The following is a 20,674-nucleotide window of genomic DNA, read 5'->3' as shown; positions in this document are numbered from 1 at the left end:
AAGAACGAAGAACACAAATAGATATTCATAACATAAAAATTCCTTACCTTTAAAGAGAATTGATAAATTGGATTTATAGTATTCAAGTCATTCAGAATGAAATATAAAAGCGACGCACGCGCAGCGGCCGGACGATAGAACTCTCTCGCTTGGTCTATTTGGTGTGACGTCACCTTTGCTTCGGAGACCTAAAATATTTTTTTTTGGCGATACTTAATGAAAAATCCTTAATTTTTTTATATCATAGGGGGGCAAACGAGCCTATGGGACGCCCAAAAAGCCCGTCTTCGCAGCCCATGAATTTGTACAATTTTTATATTAAGACCAACCGAGACAAGCAAGCAAAGAGAAGAAGAGAATAGAAGAATGACTAGAATGTTTAACTGGTTTTTTTTTCATAAAAATTACTATACATATTATGTTTTGTTATTGGATCGTTTATTAATGGAAATTAAAATTTTCTACTGCTTACGTAATACATGAACGACCCCTAGCTTTTTATTTTTTTTTTAATAGGACGGAAATTATTTCCTGTTTAAATGCATTGAAATGACACTTGTTAGAATTTTCATGAATAAACTATGTTCTAGATAAATAAACAATTTTTTTATAGTGGTTACCTTTTTTTCAATATCTGCTGCCGTCTTCTTAGTCGTCTCCAAATTCTCTATCAGAGCTGTATCACCAAGAATGTTCTCACCAGCCGACGAGAGTCTCGAAAGCAGATCATCTTCAAGCTTCTTTAACTGTATTTTAAACTCATTTTGCTGCTTCGTCAGTTCCGCTTTAAGTTCTTCTAGGTCCGGTCTTTCTGCTTTGACGACTTCAGCTAGAAGTTGGTCTTCTAGCCCATCTCGTGTCACGGTAAAGTTCACTAGTGTTGTCTGTGCTTGCATTTCCGGTTTATAATGCGGATTTGCAAGTTTTGTGTGCAAAATTAATCTGAAGTTAGGGCTGTATTCAACTTCTTTGTCGCCGATTTTTATTGCTCTAAAATAGAAGTAATAATTAGAATGTTAACTGGGGATGTTCAGCAGCAGTACCTACTTCGTAAAACTGATGATCGAAACAATAATTGACTGAAAATTTGCGGATTCCGATTCCAAATAGTTCTCTAATAAATCGAAGTGCTAAGTTAACAGACTTGAAATTTAGTGGTAGGATCCTCAATATGAAATAATAATAATAATAATAATAAAATATTTATTTGTTTTCTCTCACACAAAAAAATACAGACACAAAATACAAATTTCAGCATTAACAGGCAAAATCTGTGTGAGAGACTGGCGACTGTACTAGGATACCTGTATTACAGATTGCCAGTCCCTCCGCATCCGGACCGAATGGAATTTAAGTAGGTACATCAATTTGATCGAGAAACTATTACAAATATTACAAATATACTCACATTTAAGTGGGTGTATGTGATGGTGCATGTATGGTTTAGTGTATGTAAGTGTTAATGTATGTATGTGTTAGTGAATTTATGACTTAGTGTATATATGTCTTAGTGAAGCATATATGAGCCTGGGTGATAGTGTACCTATGTACTCGTATACATAACGTGATTAGTGTTAGGTATTAGCTGAGGACTACTAACAACTTCTCAGTCCCCTCGTAGTCTAGATTTTTAAGCCATTTGACTGTAGCTTTTTTACACTCATATTTAGTAAGCGGATATATGTTGATCAACCTGTTTATCTTGTTATATAGGTGACAGCCCATAAAACCAAAAAACCTTCTTGAGAAAGCTGTGGACCAACGGGTATCTGAGGTGCAGACTTTATATTTGCATCGTTTGTTGTCATTCAAAGAAGGATCATAGCGAGTTATGGAGTGTTGTTTGAGCACAGTGTTCAGTATAAATAGTTGACGAACACTCAACACGTCAGATAAAAGATATAGATCTTTGGTAGGGTAAAAAAATGGTTTAGAATAACTTACTTTCAATAACGCACGCTGAGCCCTCTCCAGTTTTATAAGATTAGTTTTACAAGCCCCTCCCCAGACAGTAACACAATAGCTTAAAACGGATTGGCAGAGGGATTGATAAACCACTTTAATTATCGATTTTTCAGCAATATTACGGAGATTCTTAAAGGTGAAGATAAGTTTCCGAGTTCGCGATAGTAGCAGGTCAATGTGGTAGTTAAAATTTAGCGTGCTATCAACAACGACACCTAGATACTTAGTATTGTTGGCAACAAAGATCTTTTGACAGTCACAAGAATCAGTATCAGAACATACATGAGCAGTTAAACCAAGGTTAGTACTAGAACCAGGAGTTTTTATATAGAACGGTATACATTTAGTTTTATTGACATTGATAGTTAGGGCATTCATTCTGAGCCATTTGTTAACAACGTCGAATCCTCTTTGAGCAATGTCGACAGTATCTTTCCAGCTATCACCATGAAACACAAGTGCAGTATCATCTGCAAATGTTATTATTTTACCATTTTGTAACTGGAGGTCACAAAGATCATTGATAAATGCCAGAAACAGTGTCGGACCTAAAACACTACCCTGTGGCACACCATAGCGTATCGGCAAATCGTCACTAACAATGTTGCCCACCCTTACTCTTTGCTGTCTATCACTCAAGTAGCTTTCAAATAGTTTAAGCTGCAAACCACGTATACCCAAAGCCTCCAATTTATCCAGCAGAATAGGACCAGCGACCGCGTCAAAAGCTTTCGCAATGTCCAAAAATACAGCTAAAATTTTATTTTTCTTATTTAGTTTTGTAACAATATGATCAGTTAATTGATGAACTGCGTCGCTTGTTGATGAACCCGGTCTGAATCCAAACTGTGAGCTGGAGAGTAGGTTATTACTTTCTAAATAATCGATGAGGCGTTTGTTAATCAATTTCTCAATGATTTTGGATAGGGTAGATAGTTTAGAGATAGGTCGGTAGTTACCGACACAATCTCTATTACCACCTTTAAAAACCGGAATTACTTCAGCTAGCTTGAATAGGTCCGGAAAGATCCCTGTAGAAAGAATCAAATTAAATATATATGTAAGTGGAGGGACTAAGATTTCATGATAACGTTTGAGAAAGGCTCCAGAAATATTATCTCTGCACGCAGCACCGTCCTTCTTCAGTTGCAAGATAAGAGATTGAACTTCAACTTCATCAGTAGGTAGCATGACGAATGAGGACAGTGTAGGATTGATTGATGGTTTTTTATAAGAGCTATTAGAATATGATTTTTCGGCAATATCCTTCCCGATAGAAACGAAATATTTATTAATGTTGTTGACTGAGACCATCGGGTCCAGTGGAGAGACCAATTCAAGTGCAGTGCTAGTTGTATTGTTAGAGTAGGTTAGTTGTTTGATAGTGTCCCAGAGAACTTTTGTATTAGTCTTAGCAGCTTTAAGTAGGCGGTTGCTCTCATAAGTATTTTTAATATTTTTTAAAAGTGAGTTGCAGAAATTTCTATACCTCTTGTAAGTTAACGTTAATATTTCGTTACTAGGATTTTTTCTTGATTTTTGATGTAGTTTGTCACGATGCTTTACACATCTTAGTAGACCTGCAGTCATCCAAGGCCTCTTGATCCTTTTACGATTTGGGATGGTTAAAGTTTTCGTATTTGCTTTAATTACAGTGTCAAGCGCAGTCAGAAGAAATGCTGTTGCCTCATTGGGATCAGTCATTTTATATACAAGGCTTAGATTTAAGTTCTTCATAGCATCGTCCAGAGACGGGTAATCAATCTTTTTCAGAGATGAGTATTTGTCAGTCATAGTGCTACGTTCAAGTTTCAGAATTAAAGTGTCGTGATCCGTGACTGAGGTTTCAGCAACATAACAAAAGACGCGATAAGAACATTTTAGTATTACATGGTCAAGACAAGTCCTGCCATGAGTTGGAAATATGTGGGCTGGCAATAAACCGTGAGAAGCCAACATATTCAAATACGTTGAAGAATTAACATCCTTATTGTTATCCAATATATCAATATTGATATCACCTATCAGAACTTTATGTGGACTACTAATCTCAGAAAGAAGTTTGTCAAGAGATACCAAAAACCGTTGAACATCTTTGTAACCAGGTGGTCTATATACTGCAATTAGTGTTACATTATCCTCAAGGTTAATCAGTAAACAGTTGGCATCACAAAGGTCAGGCTCGGATATAACTAATTTCAAATGTTTTTTGTAAAATACTACAACTCCTTCATTCTGTGTGAAGTTTTTCTCGGTTAGAGCAGAGTTGTATCCCTCAAGAGATGGTAAGTTACGATTATTATGCAGCCAACATTCCGTTAAGATTATTAAGTCCCAATCAGTCCTGGATCTAAACAATAAGGTTTGAAAATCAGAAAAGTTACGGTTTATACTACGAATGTTTTGATGGATAATTTTTAGACACTTATTCGGGCAGTTCATAAGTCTCTGGCAGTCCTCTATGTCACAAAGAGAAGATTGTGCAACATCAAGTTTATCGATATCATTTATAATTGCATTAGTTTTATCGAATTTTATTTATTGAGTCCGCAACTATGGTAAGACAAAAAGGCACGCGGTACAGCACAACCCTACGAGGATTCCACAATCCCGGGGACAACGCCACACAAATGAGACCAACCGAAATCAATGTTACAGGTGATTCTTCTAGTTTTTATTTCGAAGAAACCAAAACATAATATTGTACACTGTACGACTATACGGTCCATAATTAAAAACGTCTAATTTTTACATGAAAACCCAAGACATACTTTTAAGTTAAGTGTACAATTTCTTCCTTTCCTAGTTACCTTCCTTTCTTGATTAAATTTCTTCCCAAAAGCGGATCTAAGACCGGGTCGACAGTTTCCCCTATGTTTTCCAATAAAACAGTTTCCCCTTTGATGATAGCCTTTTCGATTGTATCTAAGTACCCTTTCTGGCCCAAACGTATGACTCGCAAACCGTCGCCATATTTTTGTTTTATCCATTTTACTCCTTGTAACTACAAAATAATATTTATAAAAGTATTTTTTATCTTAAACTTAAATTATATTATGGTATGGTGGTGGTAAAGCAATATTATATAAGAACTCATTAGAACTAATGTGTATTTAAAACATACTGCCAACTAATAAAGAAAAAACCACACTCTGTCTCTTTCTCTTCTACGATAATGAATGACATTAGTGATTAGACATGTATTGAAAAAGACTATAAATAAAATTGGTGTTTTACAAACCTGTGGGTCAATCATAAGCGGCCACCGATCTGAGTTTGATAATATTGTTGCATTCTCTGTGCTCATTCTGTCTGAAGGTAAGCCTTCATTTTGCCACATCGCTATAGTTGTGTCATCAGTCAACATTGTTAGCGGATCGAGGCCTTCTGTGATTGGTATTGGGGGCTAAAATTTTTTTTGTTTGATAATATCACAGCTCATAATAATAATGTGTAGTTTATTATATAGATCTCTTTATCTTATGGCAAAAACCTATTATAGCCCAGAGAAGTATTTTCGCAAACACAGCTCTAAGAATACTTCTGTTTAATCATTTATTTAGATAATGGCTATTTACCGCCAAAATATAGTCGTAAGCACCGAGCGTATACATAGCCTATTGTAACAAATTAAAAAAAAATAAAAATATGGACTACCAAAAGAATAAAAATAATAAAATTAAATAATAATAGTATAACAAAATGAAATAACAATTAAGAATTATAATAACGATCTTTTAACGCTACACAAATAATGTGGCTGATACTACATAGCGTTTCAAAAACGGAAGTAGCAAATAGTAGCTATATTATTGAATAACTACAGCCATTTAGTCTTTGCTATAGTAACGGCGTACCTAATTAAAATTTTCTTCACATTCGATTTAATCATCAGAAATTAAATGTATACGAAATTTATTACAAGAAAACGTTTTGGCGCCGAAACCCAGCAAATAACAGATGGCGCGCCAAAACGAAAGCCCCGCCCCGCATCCGCCACAGATAAGAATGCTATTAAACTATAGAGACAGCGGATGCAGAGCATCTTTAGTGAAAAAACTACCCAAAAATTATTAGATTTTATGAGATTCTACTCTGTACCGCAATGGAGTAAGAATTATAGTAAAATATTAGTTTTAGAGGAATAATATTTTTTACTGTATTATATATTACCTCTAATGTCTTCAAGAATGGTAACCAATTCTTATGCAGCAAATCTAATCTGTAGAGCTTAGTAAAACAGCCCACGTACGAAATAAATGCACAGACTAAAAGCACATCACCAGGCAGAGTCGTGCTTTGTTGCATAAAACTGTAAAAAAATAGATTTTGAAAGACATGAATTATTTATTTCTGTATTTACTTACCTACGCCGTAGACAATCTACGGCCTTCGAGCTGCAAACATTTTGGACACTACTTACACCTACCAAATTTGTATGAAAATGGTCACGTGACCAAGCCTGATCTAGTGTTCTATAGTAATTTGTATACTAATATCTCATGACATTGTAACATGGTTTCAAAACAAAAAATATGCTTTACTTGGTAAATAGTTTTGTAAAACTTACTTAAAAACAGCTTCCGCCCATCTAACGTTTTCACTAGCGAGACCATTAACAAGTCTATTTGCCAATTGAATAGTCCTAGTCGTCGCATCGGCTTCTTGTTGACATTTCACCTTCTCAGCTGTTGCCTTTTCAAAATCTGCCGTGAGTGTTGCTAATTGTTCTTCGAGAGACTAAAAATAAGAATAAATCCTACAAAATCTCTAAAAAAATTTAGAACAATCATACATTTCTTATTATTTTTTTTAAATAAATTAATCACTTTTAATTTATTTTAAAACATAAATACCAAGGGAAACGTTTGTCCAGAACTTATTAATAACTAAAGCCGGAATTACATTCTGAAATTAGTTGCATGAAACCCAAAATATCGCGCATTCGCGCAGGGACTCAAAACTCAGTTGCAATCATGGAATAAATGCATGCATTACAAAAATATTAAATTACACGTTAAAACTGTTAGAAAAACTAATGTCACGAAATTAATTTCGTGCCACTGATTTCGTAATGTAATTCCGGCTTTACTATAGACAATTTATATACTTAGCTACTAAATATAGCGCTGACTATTTTCTTCGATATAGAATCAATATACGAATAACCTAGACTAATAGGTAGATGAATGTTATAAGATCAAGTGACGTGACCATTCAAAAGTACTTACAGCAACTTTCGATTTAATAGATTTTAACTTTTCGGTGGCTGCGGCTAATTCAGCGTTTGCAGCGGCTAATGCTTTTCGTTTAGGTTCAACGTCACAGAATACTTCGTAGAATTTGATTATGTTTATCACCCACGCACATAGACCGGCTGCAGCTGCTGATTTAGATCTCACGAATTCTGAAATTCACATGAGGTTTTCAGTTACTTTCAAAGTAAAAAATCCTTATTGTCTAATAAAAACAATTGTGAAGTAGAAACAAAAATATATCGGAAACAATTGCTGAAAAAATGTGTAAAATATTTGTTTAAGAAGGAACTGGACAATATCTGTTAAAAAAAATAACAAATAAAAAAATAAAAAATACAAAGGGAAGAAGGCTGTGTTTTACCTATGTGGTACAACTTGTTTCAAATACATTTAAAAATTTTGACAGAACAGAAATTCAAAAATCAGTAAAAATCCTTACCTGGTTCAAATTCAGAATCTTTTAAATAGGGCTGAATGGCCTTTATGACATCAGGGTGTATGTTTTCCTTATCATAGTGTATTAACGACTCCAAAAACATATCTACTTTCGCCATCGTCATCTGTAGAAAGGTGCAAACTTATAATAAAAAAATTTTTTTGCATCATCAAACTTAACTCATGTTTTACTTTTAGATACTAGGTTTGATCCCCGCGAATAATTTATAGATATTTCATAATGATTTGATACATTCGCATAAATATATGACAAGTTCGTTTCCTCACATATATCATCTTCAATTTTTTATACACCAACAAATCGATTATCTTTGTTTAATAAACATTGCACGTTACCTTCGCAGATTTCCAACTTCTGTCTTTAGGTATCTTCCCTCCTGGTGCTAGAAGCACCATGACTGCCGCCGTAACATTTGTGACGGCTCCAGGCGGCGAGCCAAACGATTTCAGTTCAGTAAGATTTGCTTTGTTTAATGTATTCAACGCTTCTTGTGCAGCTACAAGAGCCGGTTCAGCTTTGATAAGGTCTTCTTCACAATCTTTTTGCTTCTTGGATACTTCTTCAGCAATAACTGCAACTTTTTCTTCCTCCTCATCGGCTGGAACATTATCAGTAATATGAGTTAATAAATTCAGGTTTATCCGCTAATATGTTTTATTAAAATGTTAACATAATTAATTTACTGTTTTAAAAATACACAGCCATTAATCTAGGTTAGCTTATCTTGTTGTCTATGTGACTTATATTATTAATGTAGTAATTTAATAATATACATATGATTAAGATACACTAACCAAGCGCCTTTTCACTCTGAACCTTAGCAGTTTCAACCCCAACCATTTCAATAAGTTTATCAGCGGCTTCATTTTTCTGTTGCAATTCTATTTCTTGTAACGCTAACTTTGCTTTTAGTTCATCTACTTGCGATGCCGTACCACGAAGTCTTTCTAAACCGTTTTCTAACCTGAATGAAAGGATAAATACAGCTCAGTTATTTCAAGCTTAAAGTACCAGTAGTCCTATGAAATCTTCGTGTTGATGTTTACAAATTTCAAAGAAGAACACTATCCGAAAGCAGAAAAAAGGAAATAAGTGATAATACTGACGTACTATATTTATGTCTTGAATTATTATTATTCGTAGATGTGTTCTCTAGCTAGCTGCCCCTGCGAACTTGTTTTTGCCTTAATATGATATTTCTACTTGCCTACCTATTTAGTAGCTACATATCATTGATATACATTGCATTTTTTCTAACTTATGTCCCCACAAAAACCTTCCTCAGAGTTAAAGAAATAATTTAAAATCTTTTAAACTGGGTTCGATTCCCGGTTAAAAATTAATTTATCTGTGCTTAACAGAGAGCCCATATGCCTTAAAACTAATCAGCAATGAGAGGCCTTTTTTTGAGCCTTTACGTAAACAAACCTAGATATTTTTGCTCGAAGCTCATCAGTTTTCTGATTGACTAATTTTGAATAGAGACTGATCTGTTCAAGATAACTCTTCGGCGTCGTATAGTTGTACCGTCTTTCGTTCGAAAGATATGCTTTAGATATCGTGTTCACTGACGTGTGGACATACGCCATAAATCGTGACACTGAATCACGTAACGTTATCTGGAAACATTAATTAACAAGGTTATTATTCAACTGGAAACTAAACTATAACTTTTCAATTTTATTTGCGAATAATTAATTACTAGTCAAGTATCGATATTTAAAAAAGAAAATGGAATGGAAATGGTTTTGCTGATGATTTTTTTTCTGCTTTACCAAATATTTCTGGTACCTAACTTTATTGTATGCTTATTTTATCTTGTATGTATTTTTATTCTATTTTTAATATGTTTTTGTAACACTTATGTTTACTTCAATTTTCATACATTTTAGATGGAACATTTTGTAAAATATGCCGTAGATTTAGTACTATGTATGACTAATAAATAAATAGACACAAATATTTCGTTGCGATAAATTAAGGAAGATAAAGTATATACAGTGTATTAACTTAGTCGGGTTAAATGGAAAATGAATTAAAATAACATTAATTGATGTAGATACGTTTTCACTCCATATAATTTGAAGATATTTTGAATTTGAACTCTTTTAATGAAAAGTTAAAATTCACCTCAAAATTAACACGACTAACGCGCCACCGCGCCGTGATGAAACTACCTACCTAGGATGCAAAGTAACAAGCTAGCACGACAGGACTACATGAAAAATAAAATATAATACAAACATAAAATATACTTACAGGCAGTACGTGTAATTCCTCCAAAAAACGCATAGACACAGAGACCAAAGCTTCTTGAGGCCATTCATGGAACCAGTTGATAGATGTGCAGTTAATCAAAGCTGGGAACTTTCTGGACCGCACTCGCAAAGTAGATCCCACGGGTGAGAAGCAAAGCACCACTTTCAGCTGCTTTCTTACTCTGTCTATGAAGAATTTCCAACAGATTTCTCTCGTGTCGGGGAGGCCGGCACCTTTTACCTAATAATTTTTACTTAATTTTATATACAAATATTAAGGCATATACAAACAGCAATAAAATAATTAAATCAATGGCGCTACAACCTTTTTAGGTCTGGGCATCAAATGTTTGTATCTGTTATATGATCATGTGTCAAGCTAATAGGCAAGTAGATCATCAGGCCTATGCCTGACAAATGTCAACTTTTTGGGTCTAAGGATAACCGGATTCCTCAGGATGTTTTCCTTGACCGTTCGAGCGATTGTTAAATGCGGACATAGAAATTAAGTCCATTCGTTCGTGCACAGCTGGGGATCAAACCTACGACCTCAGGGTTATCCCCGATTCTTATGAATCGCACGCTGAAGCCACTAGGCCAACACTGCTCTGCAAACAGAGCAATGCTGTAATTTTAGGTTTTCTTTTGTTTCAAAACTCTTAAGCGTTTAAAGCTTAATAGAAAATATATAGATGTTAACAGATTTTAATCACCTCATTTCGCACTCCAGCAATTATGTTTTCGATTTCATCGTCAGGGAACAGGTCTCCTACTTCTCCGGATGCCAACAAATCATTTATGAGTACCAAAAACTGTTCGTTCGCTACTTGAGCATCCGTCATTAAGAACATAATGCCAACATTTTTCAGACCAGTTTTTATATACAATCCTGAGAGTTCATGCTAAAAAATTAATTGAAACGTCATTTATAAGATTTTACTTCCGATGAACTTCCGTAGAAACTTCACAATGTTTTTGTATTTGTTTTTTCAGATATAAAACTCCATTTTGATTTCTTGAAAAGTGTTTATCAAAATCAGATTTTACCAAATACATAAAACAGGTATTTATATTACCTGTTTGTAAATACTAAACACAAACCTTTACAAATAAGTTTAAGATGTTATATTTTCATAAGGACTTACTTAAAAAACATATTACAATCATTCCATCAAAAAAAAATAACCATATCTGTTTTTAATTAAATTTACCTTTAGATCCGAAACACCATATCCCTTTTTCAGCTGTATTTGGAAAACTTCAAGGCTGGCAATAAAAGCTGCTAAACGCGATAAAGACTGTTTCCCTGATCCTCCTACTCCAACTAGTAATGCACTTCCTCTAGGACTCTCCAATATTCGGCTTATTCTACATAAATTAATATATTTAATTAATGTAAACATCGTATAATATAAAACCTATCAAAATTGTTTTAAGCTGCCGAACACTGTTTTAAAGGATTCGCTCAACAAAAAGGAATTTGACACCACCCTACGATATAAAGTGGAGGAGGAGTAAACGTTTGTGAGTGTATGTTTTAAAAAATGTATTATCTTCTAGCACTCCATTTATTTAACATATTTTTTTAACAGCTACAAGTCTCTCACTTTCCTTAGTCACGTATTAAACACTACCATTTCAGAAATTATAAAATATTATTACTATGATTCAGCCGCCACAACAAGAAAAGCTCTCTCGTATCTCACCTGCAAATATGCATCATAGCATCTTCAAACAAAACGAGATTCATAGCTGCAATAAGGTCATTGTAACTGGACAAAGCTTCTGTTAGTAACTTATTCAACTGAGGCCAAGTTGCTATCGGCATATATTTTGGCTCTCCAATTCCGCCCGCAAAATGACAGTATATATTTGGTCGTTCAAATACTACTCCTTCATCTATATCCTGAAATAGATTATTAAAATTGACTTTTATATTGCTTTTTGTTATTTTTACTTAGTAGCCACCCAAACCTTTAAAATTTATAACTCATGAGGTCATCTGTTTCACTAATGATTTGTACTAGGATATTTAAATTGCATCAGAATTGAATTTCTTTGATATTTTTGTCTTTGACTGAAGTAGATTAAATGATTCCTAATATACAACTTTTGTTTCAGTAAATTGAATCTTATAAAAATCATGATCCACATAAATGTACAACAAACCTCAAAGTTCTTCTTACATAAATCCACTTGCATTTTAAGAAATGCATCAATATCCTTATCTTCTGTAAGTTTATCTCCATACACCCTGTGTGTTTCGTGTAGCCACAACCTTATTATATCCGAGGGATTCACCAAACATTCATTAGTACTAAAAAGAAATCCCTAAAAAATAAATAGTATTATTAAATATAAATAAACATGAATCGCAAAATATGTTGCTAAGCGCAAAACTCGAAGACGGCTGGACCAATTTGAGTATTTTTCAAATTTATTCTTTGAACTCTTAGAACTCGGAAAGTTTTTAGAAATATAGAAAAAAAAATAGTTTTACACAGGTTTTTATTTCAAAGGGTCTCTATCGGGTAGCAAAGCATAATACAACAACAAATAAGTAAAAAATCATACAGCGAAACGAAGCTCTCGGGGGCTGCTAGTAGGTAAAGTAATAGACCATCCACATAACTACCCATTATTATTACTGTAAATATGGTATACGTGGAGAAAATTGTACTGTTACTGAATGGAAATTATCGTAATATTTTGATACATACATGGAAATTGTACGCTTAGATTGTTAGATTATATTTTTAAAGTAAGCTTTTTTTAAAACTTAACCTTTTAATATTACTGTTAAAAGGTTAAGTAAGTGTCTTACAATATTTACTTAGCGTCTATTCAAGGTTAAGTATAATATTTTTATTACCTGAAACACATTGGATAAATCCCTTAGATTGAAAATGTAGTGAAACTTGATCGCGGTAGGCAGAAACACTTGTGATACTTTATTGTGAAGAGCAATAGTGGCGCTGACGACATTCGCTAAAATTAATTAATCAAAATTCAAATAACTTAAAAAATGTTATTATTTTAAGGAAAACATGAATATTATCAAACATAATTTTTAAGTAAGAACAAGTCTGCCTTCTGAAATGCCACTTGGTAAGCGAAGAAGGTGAGAGAAAAATGGACAAGGTAACAAAGTGGTATCCTAAGGATGGAAAAAGAAGCAAGGGAAGGCAGTGGCGTAACTATACCAACTGGGGCCCGTGGCAAATTCTGCCCTATCAGTAAAAATCGTGACGTTGTACTCAGTTTAATTTTATTAAACTTCGAGATTTTCAACATACTCAATTAAACATTGTATACATCCCACTAATGGCCATAGGCCTCCTCTCTTAGGCGAGAGGGAATGGTCTTTAGTCCCCACGCTAGCCCAATACGTATTGGAGACATCACATTCATCCATAGAACATATTATCTCTTGGGCAGGGGCCCTCTTGGGTCGGGGGCCCGTGGCATTTTGCCTGCCCTGCCACCCTATCGTTACTCCACTGAGGCGTATATAATAGAGAAGAATATGGCGACATTTGGAGAAAGCCTTTGTCGAGAAAAGAGCTGATAAGTGGTAATAATGTGTAAAAAAAATACCCTATGCTAAGTACAGGAACAAAGACTTATTTCATTTATTTTTATTTATGTATATTATGTGAGAATAAAAAAACATTACCTGACAGTTTACCAATCTGGGCACTAATCCTCAACTCAGGGTTAGCCAGGTGCTGACTCAATATAGAATGGTAAATGTTGTTAAGCGATTCAGAATTGGGGAAGCTTATAGCAAACACGCAGAAATGCCGCTGTAGCCTCGGGTTTATAGTGAAGCTTCCAGATGTAGGATTCATACACGATACATATTGTGTATTGTGGATATCTTTGAGAGTCAGTTTGGTTCGGTCATACCAATGGTTATAGTCTAAATGTTGGCGAATTATTGTATGCGGCTGTACTGTTCCATAGCCATCAACTTCTGGCATATTCATATCGTCTATAAAGTATATGAGCGTTTTATTCCCTGGCGGTCCGTAGTTTCGGCCCGCTTTCTTTTCGAGCGGCTTCTCGAGAATTTTCTGGAGCATTTCCGATGAAGTGTAGAAGTTGAAAGGGATTGATTGGATTGCGTAAGTTTCTGGAAGGCTGAGGGAGGAAAACATAATGATTATTTTATTATATAGCCATTTTGACGACTCATTGGTCTAGTCCCCTGACTGCGAATCCATGAGTCCCGGGTTCGAGCCCCGGCTGAGACGAACATCGATGTGATGAGCATTTGGTGGTGTGCTTAGGTCTTGGGTGTTTAAATATGTATTTATATGTCTATCTATCTATAATATGTATGTATATCCGTTGCCTAGTACCCATAACACAAGCTTCACCAGCTTAGCATGGGACGAGGTCAATTGGTGTGAATTGTCTTTAAAAAAAAAAAATGTTCTCATATAAAAATTCATTTGTTATGTTATTACTACAATTGGTTAGGTTTAAAAACTACCTTTGCAATTTTTCGTTTACAAGAACAGTTTTTCCACAGCCAGCTCCCCCAACCAACATGACTGGATGTTTGTTTTTCATTAGCAAGTCCAAGAAAAATCGAACGCGTATTGTGTCAGCTGTAGGCACCAGTACGGCCTGAAAAGATGACATCAAAAGTATTCTAATAGTTTTGATACAGCGCTGGAAGAGTTCTCGTATTGACGTATTGACGATTAACGCCCGAGCCCAATAATCAATCCACAATCTCAGATTGAAAACAATCTGAAATCAGACCGTGACAGTCGATCGATCTCCTATCTGATATCCCGATACATCCCGATAACCAAACCCTACGAAGACAATCCATTTTTGGCGACGGATAAAATGCTCTTTGTCGTTCCATTTTGCCGAGTTTTCACTCATATTTGATAATCAATATAAACCAAAAAAGTAAATAAAACCGAACAAATAACATTAAAATATACATGTGTATGTTTAAAAAATAACAAACAGTTTTTTTAATTATTTAAAAAAACTGGTGTAAGTTAAAATCTGTTTAAGTAATTAACTGTTGAAATCGAGATTTCGTCAACTGTCATTTTCATACAAAAGTCTATCCACAGACACCGATACGACCTCCCATGGATAGCTTGTATCGACAAATGGCTATTACAATCCGTCGATTGGTTATTGGCACACTTAATACAATCAATCAATGATATATTTGGATTAAGATTACTAACTCAGATGGTGGATTATGGATTAAGATAGGTTATTGGGTTCGGGTGTAAGGCTCGTTGCCCTTATTAATTTATTTATTTTATTTATTATTTTTAGCTACGTGGTTGCGGTTAAATATTAAATAAAAAAGTTAATATTAATTTATTTATTTCTAGCATTTATATCCGTTCTCAGTAGCAAGACCATTTTATGTGACTAATTAAGAAAAATCTGCGGGCTTACACAATTCTATATAATAGTTTTGATTGTCACATATTATTGTGACAAATTAAATAAATAATGTACTGATACATTCAATAATACTTTTCTAATATACACACTAGTATTATTTGTTAATAAAAACATTAGCAACATTTACTTGCAACGGGATGTCAGAATCCAGCTCGAACTTTGTAATCTTTTCTGTCCATGGTGTGAATTGTTTTGTATCGTGGTCAATGAAGTAGTCAAATACAGTTCCTCCGGGTGGAAATTTCACAGTTTTGAATTCGTTTACCCACCATTTTGAGAATTCTAAAAAGTAAAAAATTGTTAAACTTTCTCTTTATTACTAGGAAAAGAGATATATTATAAATAGGGGTTTCTAATATTTTACAGTTTCTTAATATTGGTTAGTAACTAATTGATACGGTATAGGAAGGTAATTTTTGAATTAATACAAAAATACGTAAACTTTTTGAGTCTCTTAGACATAGACATAGACATAGACATAGACATAGACATAGACATAGACATAGACATAACATTTATTACATACGAAAACACACAAAATAACAATACTCAAAGAAAAAAAAATAAGACATCAAAAACAATAAAAAATAAACATTAAAATTAAAAATTCCCTTTTGCCATTCGGTTTCGCCTCCAGTGTGTACTGTGGTTGTAATTGGCCCTGGCTCAGCATTAGCTGAGGAGCAAAAAGTTCCACAGTGCTGGTAATTCTGCCAGAGACCGCAGCAGCTAGTTTGCGCCTCAGTAGCAAAGAAAAATAATAATAATACTAAGTAGAAAATAATAATAATAATATTAAAGTCTTATTAGCTTGTTGATTCAGCGTTTACTATACTGTGTGTGAGTGAGTTAAGCATGACAATATTACAGTAATGTCAAAATAATGTTCATACCAACTCTGTAGTCAACATTCGTATCCTGGAACATCGCGGAACCAAACGCCCAGACACACGCAAAAACAAAGAAAATATCATGCCAGTCTTTTGAGCAATCTGCGGGCGTATTCTCGGGAACAAGCAAGCAATCCAGTAAATGGCAAAGCATTTGAATATGTGCCATATCAGCAATAGGCGTTATCTTCTTGAACCGAGTCCTTACAGTTTCTAAGCAAGGCGGAATGTATTTGTCACAGAGTATAACTAAGTTCGACTTTTCCGCTGGTATCTTTCGTGTTTCTATCCAACTGGTAACATAGCTGGAAAAAATAACCTAGGTTTATGCAAGTACTATAAATATACGAAACAATACATTTCGAGTAGTGCTTTATTATAATTAAACAAAAAAGTTTCCTGTGAATGAACTAATATTATGTTCAAGCATTAAAGTATGTTTAATCCCCTGAACTGCCTGCCAGACACAACGCAACGTATCGCAGGCAATGAAAAGCGGCAGAACAGTCAGTTTTTTTAAATGCATTATACAAAGAACTTTAGATCCAAGATAACTTACGGATTCCATCCCAAATCCTGTGGATTAATGTATAAAATTCCCGCCCGAGATACCGTAGCGGGAGTAGCTGTGCGCAAATTTGATATCTCAAACATTAGACGCATGCTTGGTGTTAACGCTATTCTCTCATTACTAGCCAGTGTAAGAATCTTGTTATCATCCATCACAGTATTCAACGATTCTATCCACATTGGATCGATGTCTCCATCTAAAACAATCCACTTAGGATTTTCTCCAACAATATTCGCTTGATCTCTCATTATCACTGAAAATAAACCATCTTTCCATTCTCTTGTCGCAGGATTAATAATGCCGAACAGCTCGTCGTTTGTCACAGCCTTAGGATTAAGGTCAGTATAAATTGGTTTCTTTTTGAGATTCTGGTATGTCTTGTATAGAGATTTCCAAACTTGTGTTTTACCAGTTCCGGCATTACCAACGATGAAGACGGAATGACGAACTTCTAGTAGTTCCTCTAATTGCACGACCTTAAGTATAAAGTTATCTTCAGGTTGAAGTAACAAGTCCATGGCAGCTTGTTTGACAGTTCTCTCAAATTCCAAATCTCTTTTTCTCGGTACTTCAAGAGCGGGAAATAGGTCACCAATTAAGCCCATGAAAACAGGCATATCATCTGTGACTATTTTAGGAATATTGAAGTCACGTAACGTTCTCATCAATACCTCTTCTTCTGGTCTACCAGGATCACCTCTCTAAATACGAAAATTATAATTATAAATAGAAGAACCAAAACAAGAGTAATCAATAATTAAAAACAATACCTTCAAAGAACCAGCTACCACTAAAACGGATTTAATCGCTCTTAAACCCCAGTCGTAATGATCTTGTTTAGACAATAGTTCTTTACACAAGGTATACAGAGTTATGAATTTCCTTGCTAATATTTTAGCTTCTTGAAAACCTTCGGCGACCAACATGATTTCACAAATCAACTCAAAGTCCGGTACAACCATGGCACACGGTCTAAATAAGGCTTTTAAGTTTTCGGGAAGTTCCGTCCTTCCAGCATAACCTGGATTCATTGTTATGAATATGCCAACCGATGGTACCAATACAATTATTTCTCCCATGAAGTTAAACTTTTCTTTTTTGTCTCTGAAATCAAGTACAACCGTTATCGAAATCTAATACAATACTAGTTTCTACCAGGTGTATGAAAGACAATAGTTTTAATTTGGTATCAATGTATGATAAATATTTCCGAAGGAGTACGAAATACAATAGGCTATCCAACTATGCAGAAAATGCTAAAAAAATAGTGAAATGTACCTGATAGCATCTTGAACAGATTTAACCTGGACAGCAACAACTGATAGGACCTCAACTGATATTCTATTAAACTCATCAAAACAACCCCAAGCTCCTGTTTGAGCAAGTCCTTTATAAATATTACCACATGACTGAAAATATATTGATTGTTATGAACTAAAATATCAAAGGAAAATAATGTATTTATAGCGCAACTCAGTCCAATGAATTAAAAAAGAAATAAAAAACCAGTGGCGCTACAATCTTTTAGGTCTGGGCATCAGATTTTTGTATCTGTTTCATGATAATTTGTCAATCTAATGGGCAAGTAGCACAGCCTCCTGTGCCTGACACGCCGTCGACTTTTTAGGTCTTTGTTCTATAACAAGCCGGTTTCCTCACGATGTTTTCCTTCACCATTTGAGCTATATGCGCACATAGACAGAAAGTCCAGACTGAAGTCCCCAAATGATCCTACTAGGCCAACACTAATGCTTCAAACATAAGACAATCCCGTTTTACTTTTACCTATAGAGGTGAGAAATAACCATCTGCTTATTTACCTGATAATCCATTTGTTCGGAACAATTGAACACATACACCATTATACCCAATGCACGTCCTAAATCTTTGGTAGTCTCCGTTTTGCCCGTACCAGCAGGTCCAGCAGGTCCACCCCCCATTATTAAATGTAAAGATTGGGTCAATGTAATGTAACAACGATCAGTTAGAGGGGTTATAACCAATCTTGGAGTATTCCCTAAATATTCGTAGCTGTATTTGAACTGTGCATCACAAATATTCGCGAAACAATGTAGTTCTTTGTCGTCCCATCTGAAAATGTGCAAAAATAATAAGTTAATAACTATTACTTTACAGTTAGAAAAAAAAATATGAAGCAAATTTGGCTCTAGAGAACTACCATTTTTATTCTATTCTATAGTCGTATGCTAGATCAATATTCTATAAAAAATCACGGACAAATCATTTTATTGTCATCTAATATATAAAATTCTCGTGTCACGATGTTTGTATTTAAACACCTACGAAATGGCTCGACCGATTTTCGTGAAATTTTGTGTGCATATCGGTTCTGTCTGCGAATCGGACATCTATTTTTCATCCCCCTAAGTGTAAGGGTGGTCCATCCTTAAATTATTTTTTTTACCTTTTTGACAAAAAAAAATATTTAAATTTATTTATGAAACGATATAAGTAATATTTTAATATTAAGTGATATCGCAGCCCATGGACACTCTCAATGCCAGAGGGCTCGCAAGTGCGTTGGCGGCCTATTAATAATTGGTATGCTCTTTTCTTGAAGGACCCTAAGTCGAATTGGTTGGGAAATATTTCAGTGGGCAGCTGATCCCACATAGTGGTGGTGCGCGGCAAAAACTGCCTTAAAAACGCTCATTTGTGGAACGACGAACGTCGAGGTGATACGGGTGGAATTTCGTATTCTGCCTCGACGTCCGATGATGAAACTCAGCTGCAGGTATTAATCCGAACAACTCCTCTGAATCTATTGTCATCCTGCATGACTGGTAGAAGAGGCTTAACAAAAGTTTATAAACATCATTGAATTATCAATGAATCATCATGTTGAGTAATAAAAATAGAAAACTATTTATTTATAACAGTGTAAGAAAATTCTAACCTGTGCCTAAGTTGTGATTGCCATTGAAAAGCCGAACCAGCCTCTACCTTCCCTTGAATCAATTTACTAACAACATCCCTAGAATGGACATCAATAGTACAAATCGTCATGATCTTCTGTCGATCCAGTTTACTAAGTTCGCCTATGAGTAACGTAATCAATGTACTCAATTGCGACAACTGTTTCTTATAATAATCTTTGAGTGCATTATCGTAACCTTCCTCCAGTCTAGCGAAGGCTAAATTCACTTCAGTGGTCCACCAAATCTGAGAGCAACACAAAGAAACCTGGGCCATGTAGTCAAACAGCCATTGTTCGCGCGGCTTTTCTTCGTATGATACGATTGCTTCGCTGAAATACTGCCGAATTGATGATCTCATGATGTCTTGTAAGCGGTTGAGCCATATTTCCACCTAATAAATTTGAATTAATTCAATTAATATTGTTGTGTTTTTAAAAACGCAATTGTTTGTGTGGATGTGGAAATAAATATTTCGTTTTTATACCTAAAGATAATAAAAAATAAAAAAATCAGTGGCGCTACAATCTTTTTATTTCTGGGCCTCAGATTTATGTATCTATTTCATGATCATTTGCCAATCTAATAGGCAAGTAGGTGATCAGCCTTCAGTGCCTGACACACGCCGTCGACTTTTTGGGTCTAAGGCAAGCCGGTTTCCTCACGATGTTTTCCTTCATCGTTCGAGCGAATGTTAAATGCGCACAAAGAAAGAAAGTCCATTATTGCACAGCCGGTGATCGAACCTACGACTTCAGGGATGAGAGTCGTACGCTGAAGCCACTAGGCCAACACTGCTCAACTAAAGGCAATGTATATAAAAAATAAAAAATCTTTTATGACCATGACTTAAGAAATAAGTCCTTAAACCAATAAGGGAATGTACGC

The 20,674-nt window shown here is 34.8% G+C and overlaps 1 protein-coding gene across 1 annotated transcript in view; it reads right to left on the bottom strand.

Annotated features, from left to right (window-relative positions):
- Positions 1-20,674, bottom strand: part of LOC125059763 (dynein beta chain, ciliary) — a 56,556-nt gene that overhangs the window by 12,058 nt on the left and 23,824 nt on the right. The window contains exons 25-50 of the mRNA XM_047664311.1: positions 19,768-20,180; positions 18,671-18,941; positions 18,129-18,259; positions 17,621-17,954; positions 16,839-17,551; positions 16,283-16,584; positions 15,517-15,671; positions 14,437-14,573; positions 13,615-14,081; positions 12,811-12,926; positions 12,108-12,269; positions 11,645-11,844; positions 11,150-11,306; positions 10,652-10,840; positions 9,940-10,179; positions 9,109-9,299; positions 8,475-8,644; positions 8,016-8,278; positions 7,663-7,783; positions 7,197-7,372; positions 6,536-6,705; positions 6,139-6,277; positions 5,207-5,371; positions 4,776-4,969; positions 621-990; positions 48-188 (exon numbers count right to left, since the gene is read on the bottom strand). Of these exons, the coding sequence (XP_047520267.1) occupies positions 48-188; positions 621-990; positions 4,776-4,969; positions 5,207-5,371; positions 6,139-6,277; positions 6,536-6,705; positions 7,197-7,372; positions 7,663-7,783; positions 8,016-8,278; positions 8,475-8,644; positions 9,109-9,299; positions 9,940-10,179; positions 10,652-10,840; positions 11,150-11,306; positions 11,645-11,844; positions 12,108-12,269; positions 12,811-12,926; positions 13,615-14,081; positions 14,437-14,573; positions 15,517-15,671; positions 16,283-16,584; positions 16,839-17,551; positions 17,621-17,954; positions 18,129-18,259; positions 18,671-18,941; positions 19,768-20,180 (6,087 nt within the window). The remainder of the gene's footprint in view (positions 1-47; positions 189-620; positions 991-4,775; positions 4,970-5,206; positions 5,372-6,138; positions 6,278-6,535; positions 6,706-7,196; positions 7,373-7,662; positions 7,784-8,015; positions 8,279-8,474; positions 8,645-9,108; positions 9,300-9,939; positions 10,180-10,651; positions 10,841-11,149; positions 11,307-11,644; positions 11,845-12,107; positions 12,270-12,810; positions 12,927-13,614; positions 14,082-14,436; positions 14,574-15,516; positions 15,672-16,282; positions 16,585-16,838; positions 17,552-17,620; positions 17,955-18,128; positions 18,260-18,670; positions 18,942-19,767; positions 20,181-20,674) is intronic.

Source organism: Pieris napi, chromosome 20 (genome assembly GCF_905475465.1).
Source record: "Pieris napi chromosome 20, ilPieNapi1.2, whole genome shotgun sequence".
Classification (NCBI taxonomy): Eukaryota; Metazoa; Arthropoda; class Insecta; order Lepidoptera; family Pieridae; genus Pieris; species Pieris napi.
Note: the sequence above shows the minus strand (reverse complement) of the source record. Positions and strands in the feature narration are given on the sequence as shown.